The sequence below is a fragment of the Chiloscyllium plagiosum genome, unplaced genomic scaffold (genome assembly GCF_037043375.1).
Source record: "Chiloscyllium plagiosum isolate Xiang-an unplaced genomic scaffold, Cpla_swu_hap1 HiC_scaffold_5, whole genome shotgun sequence".
Taxonomy (NCBI): domain Eukaryota; kingdom Metazoa; phylum Chordata; class Chondrichthyes; order Orectolobiformes; family Hemiscylliidae; genus Chiloscyllium; species Chiloscyllium plagiosum.
The window spans coordinates 58576556-58589150 of record NW_028270143.1 but is presented as its reverse complement, the minus strand read 5'-3'; the positions used below and the strand labels follow the sequence as shown (position 1 = coordinate 58589150).

Genomic DNA, 12595 nt, shown 5'->3' with positions numbered 1-12595 from the left:
TAGCAGTGCAGGCTGCAAACAATCACAGTTCAGAATCCCAAAGGGGCTTGAAGTTTGGACCTTCCTTGCATAGACTGGGATTTTGTATTAGTTTCAGGCAAAGTATCCATATAATTGGTAATAAATATCAAATGTTGTAAAATGTTTTGAAGTTCCATTTGCAACAGGATTGGGCAAAGAAAAGCAGCCCAACTATCACAAGCTGATATGCATGGCATGCTGCCATTGACTGTTGCTGGCAATCAGGTGGTTGAAAAACTGTTTGTTGTGTACAGACTTGGTTCATTGCTTGTCAAGCAAAAGTACACACACATATTACTCTTTTGGAATTTAATTGTACCTTTGATTATTTGGATTTATAAATTAATTGCTTTTTCAGCAGGATGAAAGGTCATGCTCCACTACCACCGCCTCAGCCAGCTCCACGCAAGATCCTCACTGCTACTCAAAATTGTAAAGTTAAACACAAAGATCAGAATCCTGGAGAGATGAAAGAAAATGTTTTGCCTGGAACAGTGGACTTGTTGGTTTTCTTACCAAATGGTGCAGAAAAAACGGTTGAAGTGAATGGGAGGTAAGTAATGGACAAGAATCACTTCAGTCATTGGGGTTGCAAACTTTGTAAATAAAATTATAATTAAAACACGGCTTTTGCATTCATGTGGAAATAAATCTTCATTTTGCTGAGTATAGTGTTTGGCTAGCTAAAGGATAAATGTAGGTCATTAAATCATTTGAGCTTCAATTCTTCAAATTGCATAAATTCTCTGTTTCGCAAAGGCTGTTCAACATGTATTATTGGTAAAGACACGTTGGAAATTGTTTATAGCAGTTTGGAGGTTTGAACTATTTGGAAAATTTGAGAGGGTTGTAAGTTACTCTTTGTGCAGTACGACTTGTGCTGCAACATATTGGAATTCTGACAAATAAATTTACATGGTTTTTAAGATTCAAAGCTCATTGTCTGCGATGTGCTTTGTTAACCTAATTTGAACAAACTATTTGCAGTAGTTAAAGGACAAAATAAAAACAGTAATAACAGAAATCTGCAGCAGATGAATATTCAGCTGAAAAATACAGGTAGAGTAATAATTGAAGTGAACTCTTTCTTTAGGCTAAACATGAAGAAATCAAATAACTGGCATTTTAAATAATGTATACAAAAATTAAAAGTTGAATTAAATAGTTTTTTTAAACCCCTTTCAGCCTTTCCTACATTATATGGGGTTACCACAATGCTGGATGATTATCTTGGTGTCCACCATAATTTTTTAGATTTGCCAGCTAGTCTTGTAGCCTGATGACCTTCCTCCCACTAACATCTCCCACCTATTCAGGGCTGGGAACCATACTTTGGCTGTTCAGGAATCTCTCTTGCTCTTAACACTGACCCTAAATGGAAAGATTTACAGATTGGTAATTAGCCTGCTTGGCTATGTTTTTACACAACTGTGGCCAGCAAGTCCTGAGGTAGGACTTGAACTTAGAGCTTCTAAGCTGGAGTTAGGCACACTATCACTGCACCACAAGACCTCCTGCAAATGGCTAAACAGTATTAAACAAGAATTTTAATCATGATCCTAACTATGGTGACTGGCCTTCTTCTCAAACAAAATAATTGCAGGAGAGAGTTGAATGCTTCACCTGAAGAGCAAAGCCTTGCCTGTATTGTATTTAGTTTGGGTCATGATGACCCAAATGAAAAGTCATTTCACTGTTTGCTTGTACTAAAATCTGAGCAGCATCCAGTCATGCATTCAGAAGTGCGACATTGCGACCAAGCTAACATTTGTGATTTATAATTTACTATTTAATCTATGGATGATTCTGATTAGGCCTTCAGATTAGTTCAGTGATAATGGGTTGTCTTTGCAGTCAGAGATCATCGGTACATAGAAATGAACAGCACAGAAACAGGCTCTTCGGTCCAACTCGTCCATGCTGATAAGATATCCTAAATTAATCTAGTCCCTTTGCCAGCAATTGGCCCATATCACCCTAAACTCTTTCTATTCATGTACCTTTCTAGGTGCCTTTTAAATATTGTAATTGTGCCAGCCTCCACCACTTCCTTTGGCAGCTCATTCCATAATGCACTACCCTCTGTGTGAAAAAGCTGCACCTTAGGTCCCTTTTAAATCTTTCCCTTCTCACCTTAAACTTATGCCATCCAGTTCTGAACTCCCCCCACCCCAGGGAAAAGACCAAGATGTGTGATATCTAGAGCTTTAAAGCTGCATTTTCTTACAAGGTGGTTACATCCATTCTTTTACTCTTGTCTATTTCCTGCATCATGTGCTGTAAGTTCATACAATTATTTTTACTACAGGAATATAAACAAGATACTTGCTCCTAAGTCATATATATGTCAAAATGCAGTTCAGGCTGTTGTCAGATTGCCAGCTGGCTGATCTCTTTGTTGCCAAGAAACCACATTATTGCCACTCGTGATGAAAAACCTTTTTGGGTTGTGGAGTTCACGAGTTTAAAAGGTGAAGTTGAAGCAGCCTTGGTGAATAATGACAGCACAACTTGTAGGTGGTAAACGTTGAAGCCATATTGTGTCAGTGTGAGAGGACTGAATTTTGAAAGTGATGGAAGGGATGCCAATAAAGTCGGCTGGTTTGTCCTGGATGTTGTTGAGCTTCAAGGTTTTGTCCTTTTGACTGGTTGAGGAATCTAGAATATGAGGGCACGCTCAGGCTTAGAGGACAATCACTTAGAACTGAGGGGAGTTACAAGTTTTTCACAGATAGTGTTGTGAGTCTCATGCATTTATCATTGCAGTGTTGTAGATGCTTCATCTCTGTGTATGTTCAAAACTGAGTTAGACAGATGTTTAATCTCTTGGAGTCAAGGGATATGGACAGTGAATTTGAGGCATAAGGTCAGCCATAATTATGCAGTTTTAAAATTTAACCTGTTTCTCTAATTGACCTATTCAGAGATATTATTACACACACTGAGTGGTGTTACAGGCTTCAATGCCATACTGTCTACTTCTTCTTCTGGCTTCTTAACTTCCTTTGTTCCAATGTATACTTTCCTTTTTATACAGCTGCTATGACCTAGCTTCATGCCCTTTTCTCTTTAACACTGTGAAATTATGCATGCAACAAGGAACTGCAAGTGAATTCACCCTATTTTCTTTGTTTTCTCTTTAATCTTGGACATAGGCAAGACAATATTTCAGTGATGAGATTTAAAAAAAATATTTTCAGTGAATAGAAAGGTATTTTTCAAGCCACAGGGATGATTCCTGGATGGTGTATTGCTTTCCTGATATTGGGCCAAAGAATGTCATGGAACAATTGCAGAGGACTGTAAAGGGAGTAAATAGGGCAGAACCTCAAAAGGTAGGAACGGCTGGATAACGCAATGCCACTCACTATGAGTACAGAAACAGAAACATAAAGCAGATATTTGAGTGGCTGGAAAAGTGATACAGGACAAAGGGAATTTAGATTGCTGAACATTGGGACTTGTTCTGGGGCAGGCAGGACCTGTACATGCTGAATGGGTTACACCTTAATATAGAATCACAGATTTATTATGGTACAGGAGGAGGCCATTTGATCTATCATGCCTGCATTCGCTTGGACATTTTGACTTAGTGTTATCCCCATGCTTCTCTCCATAACTCTACTTTGATTATTTGACTAGAAACATGCAATGCCAAAGTGAGTGCCTCACTTGATCCTACCTCCACCACACTTCCACGCAGCGTTTTCCAAACCTGGACCACATGTTGTGTGAAAAAATATTTTGCTCAACAGGATTTAGTTCTTTTGCAAAACACATCACACCTGTGCTCTCTGTTTCTTTATGAGTAGGAACAATTTCTCCCTATCTACAGGGGAACCTTGATTATCCGAACTTGATGAGCGGGCACTATTTCGTTTGGATAATTGATCATTCGGTTAATTGATCAAATGCCTTTCCTCTGGGACTTGGAGCTTTTAAAGTCTGCTCCCCGTTTAGGAGACTGCAGCAGCACACAGCATGCGAGCCCTGCCCCCAACTCCGTTCAACACCGTCCCTGTCCCCAACACGGGCTCCCGCCCACAACCCTGCCCCCAACACCCCTCGCTCCCAATCCCGTGCAACACAGCCCCCTGCCTCCCACTCCCATGCAACACTGCCCCCCCCGCCCCCAACATCGACCACGGCCCCTGCTCCCGTGCAACACCGCCCCCAACACCCCCCACAACCACAACCATGTCCAACACCGTCTCCGCTCCCAACATTCCCTCATCCCCAACTCCATGCAACACTGTCCCCCCGCCCCCAACAACCCCGTCCAACACTTCCCCTTGCCCCCAACCCTGTCCAACTGACCCGCCCCCAACCCCATGCTACCCCCTCCCAACCCCGTCCAACACTGCCCCCACCCCCAACATCCCGTCTGCTCCCGACCCTGTGCAACACCCCCTGCCCCCAACTCCATCCAGCACCGCCCCCCACCCGCACCCCAACCCCGTAGACATCCGCCCCCTCTCTGGGGCACCTGGATTGGACTCCCAACAGCCATACTACTGCAGCTGCCTTTGTGGGGTAAGTCTCCAAATAACACACACACACCTTACCACAGCCGCCACACATACAATTTTTTACTAACACTTTTTGACAGGTTCCACCTTTGCCCTATACAGGACAATGTTGGAGAGATTATGTGGGGAAGGGTGGGGGGGGTTAAGGTACACCCCTCTTTAGAACTCCAGGGAAAGTGTGGGAAGACAGTCATTTGGAGATGGTGCCTGTTTAATCACTGTAAACAAAAGACGCGATCACTGTTGAAAACATGTCTTTGATGTAATGTTTCCATCGGGACCTTGAGATCTCCTTTGGATTATCAGATTTTTGGATAATTGGTATTCGGATAATTGAGTTTCCTTTGTAATCTGTCCAGACCTGTCATGATTTTGAAAATTTCCATCAAATCTCCATTTTTCTTGAAGGAAAACAATGCCAACTTCATTAAGGTGGATGCTGCCTGAACTGCTGTGCTCTTCCAGCACCACTAATCCAGAAATTATGATGGTGCCTAGATGGAGTAGATAAGGACTCCCTGTTTCACTTAGGAAATGGCCAATAACCAGGGAACAGGTATTTTAAAAATGTGAAGGAAAGATTAATGAGGATTTGAGGAGTAATATTGATTCTCATTAACAAGATGCTCATTTAACACATTCTCTAGGTACACCATTCTTCCTGAGTTTCTCTCTCAAAATCCAATAATACCAGTGTCAGAGTGCTTTGTGACAAGTTTAAGTCTGTGATTTAATAGTATACTCACAGGTTCTAGGGTTTCGATCTTTCAGCACTAAACTCTTTTGATGAGAATGATTTAAAACTGTCCAAAATTCTCAATTGGAATATGTCACTGGGTATACTTGAGTAATAGTCGATCTGATATAAAAGTAAACCCCCCTATTTTTGGCCAAACAGTCTGAAATTTTCCATATGTTTGCTAGAAGAAAAATACAATCTAGTCCTATGCAAACAAAAAAAATGTTTAAGCTTTATACCTTTATTGAATTACCCAGAAGCATGAGGAGCCTATTGTTCCCATTGTTTTCTGTATAACAGTGCCTTAGCTAATCAGAGTCAGCTTGTTAACCAATCCTGTTTGAAATGTGTCACTCTTGCAATTGTCATGATGACTGCAAAATGAAAGCTTCAATGAGATAGATCTCTCTCAGCTGTACAAGTCAGTTTGTGGTAATTATAGAGACAGTTCTCTTCTGTTCACTTCTCATATGAATCCTTCTGGACTGTTTCCTACCCATCTGTGAAGGCATACCACCAGTCATCCATGAGCTTAACAAATCCCAGAAAAGTGTATTGTGTCAGTGCAAGGAGGTCAGCATGACTTTACAGTGTGCCAAATGCCTTGGACTTCATCAACCATTAAGTCCTTTGGAAAGCCTTCCAGAGATACTCATCCTGCTACTGTTGCATGATAATATTGACTCAACAGAAACTTTTCAAAACTCAACAGATTGAGATCCAAGACTAAAGTGTTTCTCAAGCACATCCAAGACTGACAACTGGGGACTACTAAGCACCCGTACCAAACCACAAGCAACATTCAGATCATTCTTGAATTTTCAACTCTACATAGTAAAGCTTTGGTTTCTCCTACAACATCAACAAGATCAAAACTCTCCTCTGGCCATCCCTACAAAATTCTACATCTTCGGCTTTTATTGTCGATCAAGAATTTTTAGAAGTTCTTGGACATTTTCCATGTCACAGCAGCTACCTTTCTGTAAAGGTTACCATTAAAATAGAGATCCAACACAGAATCAACTGTACAAGTGGACCCTTTCAAAAATCGAATGATAACACCTTCTCTACAAGAGGATAAGATTTTCATTTACAATGCAGTTATTGTCAGTATCCTTCTATATGACAGTGAGGTTTGGTCACCTCGAACCTGCATGTTCAGATTTATACTTTGGGATCTCAGCAGCTGATCAAAGGCAAGTGGGAAGACAAATGATCTAATGTAACATCCTGACTGAAGTCAATCTGTTCAGATTTGCAAAGATGATCATGTGAAATCATCTCCATTGGTCTGGATAGTGCATCCGCATGTCAATTAAATTGGTTTCTGAAACAGATCTTCTTTTCACAACTTAATACTTGTTCTGAGTCTCAATGAGAGCATACAAAATATTATATGGACCTATTAAAGGTCTGATTGAAAAGTGATAATTTAACATTACTGTAGAGAAACTTGCCACGAGTCACGACGTATTGGATAAGGTGCCCCCACAAGCTGGAACATGTCAGATACTGACTACATAAACTCTGCTGTAAAGAAGTGACAGAAGTAGGAGAGAAATCAGAACTTGAGATCAAGTGATCCCAAACCCCCTGCTGCCATCCTTTCAAAGTAACGTTTATCCTTTCTGCCTGAAGACCTCTGGCTCCAGCCTTAACTCACTGAGACATCCTGGGACACTCAAAGCATGGCACCTGGCAGACACCATCTCACTTTGAGAGTTTGAAGATGATGTTAATAAGCACTTCCCCATGGGGTATCAGACTAGAGCTGGAAGATAGGATGAAAGAAGGTTGCATTTCGTAGGCTGGAGTCTGCACAGTAAGTTCAGTGGTTGCTGTGTACTGGGAATTTACTGTTTCAATGAACCAAGGTGCATATGTACTGCCACTATTTCTCCCTTAGTCCATTGTAAACGATCTATATTTATATAGCTTTGCATATGTAAAAATGTTCCCAAAAAGGACCTTCTCAGATTCCAAATTTACTACTTCAAGTTTATTTTTCTTTGAATCTTTAAAATGTTTTTGTTTAATCATTCTATGATACTTTCAACTCAGTTCACGGATATGTAAGTTTCAGCCACAGTTCATACTTCAATGTGCTCCCTACCAAATTTGCAACATAAAAAATGTAATGCATTAGTAAAATATCATAGTATGTGAAAGAATAGAGAGGTAAATACAACTGACTTGTTCAAAATAACCACATGAAACTGCTAAATATCATTGTTAAAGAGTTTGACTATTCATCTTTTAAAGCATTTTATTGTTCTCTGATGTTCTTTAGTCTGATGTATTCCCAAATAAATTATCCCTAGTTATTCAGTATGGAAGTTATGTTTTATGCTTTGTTTTTATGTGGCACTTTAATGTTTGTGTTCTCAGAATTAAATTTTACAGACTCTTGAGTTGCTATCACCATGATGTTAAGAAGGCAAGACAAAACAATGTGTGACTTCCACCCTGAATGGAGACATAGAGTCATAGAGATGTACAGCATGGAAACAGACCTTTCTGTCTAGCATGTCCACACTGACCAGATATCCCAACCCAATCTAGTCCCACCTGTCAGTGTTATTTGCATGTGAAGAATCAAAATTTAATTCACTTTTGGCATACATCATCTTTTGTTCTCATCTTTTCATGTAGGTCTCTGACTCTCTCTCTTTACTTATTTCAATGTTACCAAAGTATTTATGAAAATTCCACAGATATGAGGTCAGATTCTGCTGAAAATACTTGACCACATTCAAATTTGTGGAAATTGTATGATAAATGTTTGTCCATTTTCTGTAACTGAAGGAAATCTAGCAACCGTGGCTTGTAGTGGCACAATTCTTGTGCTGCAGTATTGTATTGTTAGAACATCTTGGACCTCAGTCTGTTGCCTTAGGGTCTTAGCTTTTAATAACATCAAAGCCCAGATTATATGCTTGTAAAATGATATTTATAAAGGATATGTAGGTCTTTGCACAGACTTTGGTAGAACTGTTTAATTAAATAGCAATGAGAACATGGTGAGTGGGAATTTGGTGCAGATCTGGAAGTTTTGTTAAATATTTTAAATCAAATTATTAGTTAATAGAATTATGCATTTTTTTAATCAAAAGGCAGCAGCAAATGTATAAATCATCCAAGTGATGGATTAAACATAGGGGGTGACATCAAAATTAACTAGATAATAGGGTAGTAACTTAAAGATTTTTTTGAATTACATTAAGTAAAACTCTGATATGTATTGGACCCTTAATAAGAAAAGCATTCTATCTAGATGCATCACAACTGTCCTCCCCAAGAGCACAAGAAATTACAGAGAGTTGTGAATGCAGCTCAGTCCATCATGCAAAGCAGCCTTCCTCTCACTGACTCCATCGACACTTCCCACTGCCTCAGGAAAGCAGCCAACATAATCAAAGACCCCTCCATCCCGGTTATACCAGAATATTATTTGCCACCCTCTTCCATCAGGCGAAGGATACAAAGTTTTGAAAACACCAGCAGAAGATCAACTTCTTCCCTGCTGTTACCAGACTTATGAATGGACCTCTCATATATTAGAGTTGATCTTTCTCTGCACTTTAGCTGTAATACTATATTCTGCATTTTATACTGTTAGCCTGATGTATTTATATAGGTTTATGTATGATTTGACTAGATAGCATGCACAACAATATTTTTCACTGTATCTTGGGACATGTGACAATAATAAATCAAATCAAAGATATGATGAACTGAATTTTACCAGAATTCGGCTAAGTGTCAATTTTGGTGAGTTTCATGGCAGGTTTCTATCTGTGAACCTGAGAGAGTTTTCTCACACTGTTTTCACAGCTAATTTCATTAGCTACGCACTACATCTCTATGATGTTCTGCTTCTCGTACCTTCCCTCTTCCAGGCACTGCTGCTATTTTTCAAGCCCACCCGTGCACCCACCCAGCACTATCAAACATGTTTTCTGCACAGATAGTAGAAGAGAACCAAAAATTTGCACTCTCATGGCATTGGCTGATATTTCATTGCAAATGTAAGTTCACATTCATATATGTATTGCTCTTAAGAACCAAGCTGTGCAGGTTTTCCATCCTTATCATCATCCCATTTTAGTGGATGTTGTTTCTAAGCATTTGGTAAAATCCCACATAAGAGACTGCTAACCAAGGTAGAAGCACATGGAATTGATGGCAAATAATGGATATGGCTGGGAAAGTGATTGAGTGGCAGATGAGAGAAAATGGGGATAATGGTCAGGTTGAGAAGGTGTGGCCAGTGGTGTTCTACAAGGATCTGTGTTAGGCCTTTAACTTTTTACATTATTTATTAATGACTTAGATAATGGCATTGCATGTCGCATATCCAAATTTGCTGATGACATGAAGTTAGGTGGCGTGTAGACAGTGTAGATAATAGCATAAAAATACAAAGAGATATTGATACACTAGGTGAATGGACAAAACGCCTATAAGGTCACCCTTCAACCTCCGCCGCTCCAGAGAAAATAGCTCCAGCCTATTCAGCCTCTCCCTATAGCTCAAGTGCTCCAACTCTGGCAACATCATTGTAAATCTTTTCTGAACCCTTTCAAGTCAACAACATCCTTCCTATAGGAAGGAGACCAGAATTGAACACAGTATTCCAAAATTAGCCTAACCAATGTCCTGTACAGCTGCAACATGACCTCCCAACTCCACTGTAGGGATTCTATGATTCTGTGATACTCAGTGCACTGACTAATAAAGGCGAGTGTATTTTGACACACAAAGGATGGTAAATATATGTTGAAACTCGCTTCCACAAATGGCAGTTGATGCTGCATCAGTTATTAGTTTAGGTTTGTGATAAATACATTTTAGCAATGGAAAGGTATTAAAGGATGTGTACAAAGTTAGCCACAAATCAGCCCTGATCTCATTGAATAGGGGAACAGACTTAAGGGAGCTGAATAACTTACTCCAGTTCTTAACAGTCCTTGTCTCCCAGTAACCTTACTCCAGTTCCTAATAGTCCTTGTCTCCCAGTAAGTATCCTTGTAAGACACCTGGCCTGATGGGTTTGCAAACTCTTGCATTCACGTGGAGGATATGGAGAAGTTTGACAAGGAGAATCATGGAATGATTCTACATGGACCTTGACATAGGGACCTCATCCCAATGAATGTATCACAAACAAGCTGTGTCATGCAAATACAGTAAGAGATTGTAAGTGTTGCATGATTATGGTATATTTTCCTGTTGCAACTTTCAAGAGGCGGCATTGCATGTAAGATCAAGTTGGTAAGTACTGCTCTCTTTAAGAGGAAATCAGTTTTGTGCCCTTGTGCAATATCTCAGATTATCTTTGTGAACTGTGCCATGCAGGTTCCACTTTTAAGGTCTTCTATGCTTCGCAGATATGATGATCTTCAATCTTTCAGTGACATTTGACGTGGCCAATATTGATTGTGACCCAGGATTTGTATCTCACACAGTTAGATATTGCATGAGTTTCACATGCAGGTACAATGATTGCAGCTAATTTCAACCTGTTTTGTGAAAATGCCTGATGAATGCAAGTGGCCCTAAAGGGCCCCAATTTTTTTGTAAGTAGAGCCTGTGCATTAGACAGAAAATAAATACTCAACCCACCATGGGCATCTGTAGCCACTTTCCAATTCCAGTCCATGTTTATGATTTGCATAATTATGGAAGGGAATGCATGTTGTCCTTGGCTCAGTGAGTCACACGGTCAGCCTGGTAATGTAGAGGCTACCCTGTGCCTCCATGTTCCTTTCTTCTGTCAAAGCCATGAAAAATGACTTCCATATGTTTTCATTCATCACTTTGAATTATGATTCAATAGCATTACCCCCTCAGATCTGGATATTTCAGCATTACCCTCTGGGCCTTGGGTTTTTCTCCCCATCCTACCCTTTATATGTTGAGAGATTCCCCAACCCCCGCTATCCCCCCGCTTCAGAAATATTGCCCCATTTGTAGCTTATCATACAACTGCCAATCCCTATAATTTTCCAATCACAGCAGTGGCCTTGGGTAATGCCCCCTGACTTTCAGTGAGTTGACCCCCAGGACTGTACATTTCCAGTCCCTGATCAACTTGGATGAACAGCCCAGACTGATGACTGACCAGGTCACTGACTGATATCTGTGCAGCTTCCTGACTGACTTATTGCAACTTCCTGGACTGCTTGCACTGGACTTGCAAGACTAACTGTGACCACTCCTTGGACAATAGTGATAGAGACCCTTACCCTGATTGCTCAAGTGGTTGATTGACCACGTTCAAGCCCCTGTATAATGAGCCTTTAAGTTCTGGCTGAGGGGACAAAACACAATCAGACAAAATAAGGCACAGCAGAGATATTGTGAGCATCCAAGTAGGCATAAAGTAATTGAGCACTGAGAGACCAAATGATGAGCCCTGTGGTGCTCCCTGGTCCAACCTTTGAAATGGGTGTTTGTCCCTTCATGCTTAGTACAGGCAACAGGATTATAATGAAAGGTGCCGGTGTACTCTAAAATGTGACATTGAACTGTGAGTGGGTTGGAGAAGTGCCATTAGGGTGCAGTGACACTGGTACACAGTTGATGCCAATCTCAGAGTTTGGGGAGTTGCGGGTGGTTGTTTCCCATGGAGCATACCCTGAATTGTTGAGGACTGCTGTACAAGATAAAGGCCCAGAGCTGCATGCAGTAAACTAGTATCACCAGATACCTGCGATGACTTTCATGTTTGGAACTGTCGATATCTTGTTTCTCTGCCACTCTCATCATTCACAAGACTCTTATATCTACTGATCTCATTTTTTTTTTAACTGGCTTGCCAATGTTGTTCAGGGGCTGGGAAGATTCCACCAATATGTGATAATGTAAGCAAATAGACTTTTAAGAAAAATCATGGGGCATTTGAAACTTGTTGACTGCAATTTTGTTGAACAGAGGATTTCCTAGCCAACAATATTTGATATTCCTGAGGGGTTTCTGAACTAAAGTGGCGAGAGTCATTGGGAGGATGCTTACAAGGCTGAGAATTTATGGCATGCACATTTCAGATCTCGTTTGCCCTGCAGCTATAGAGAACTCAGGAGACTAGTAAATAAGTGATCACCCTGAAGGAAGAGCTGGGCAGTGCAGGAGAGTGAGACTCCCAAAATGGCTTTCAGCTCTGAATATTAATAAAGGCAACTCACAGAAATACAGTCAAGAGCACATATGTAGCAGCATGGGACAATGGGGAAAACACTGATGTAGAAATGCAGTTGTCTCAGAGAATTTGATAAGGTTCTCGATGGTATTTCTATACGGGTCC

At 40.5% G+C, this 12595-nt stretch overlaps 1 protein-coding gene across 10 annotated transcripts in view; it reads left to right on the top strand.

Moving 5' to 3' along the window:
• The window catches only part of cobl (cordon-bleu WH2 repeat protein), a 374039-nt gene that overhangs the window by 118695 nt on the left and 242749 nt on the right, over positions 1–12595 (top strand). For 8 of the 10 annotated variants that reach the window (XM_043690114.2, XM_043690115.2, XM_087987212.1 and 5 more), the window contains one exon: positions 380–574. In XM_043690114.2, coding sequence (XP_043546049.2) covers positions 380–574 — 195 coding nt within the window. The remainder of the gene's footprint in view (positions 1–379; positions 575–12595) is intronic. The other 2 variants (XM_043690116.2, XM_043690118.2) reach the window with 1 other exon arrangement.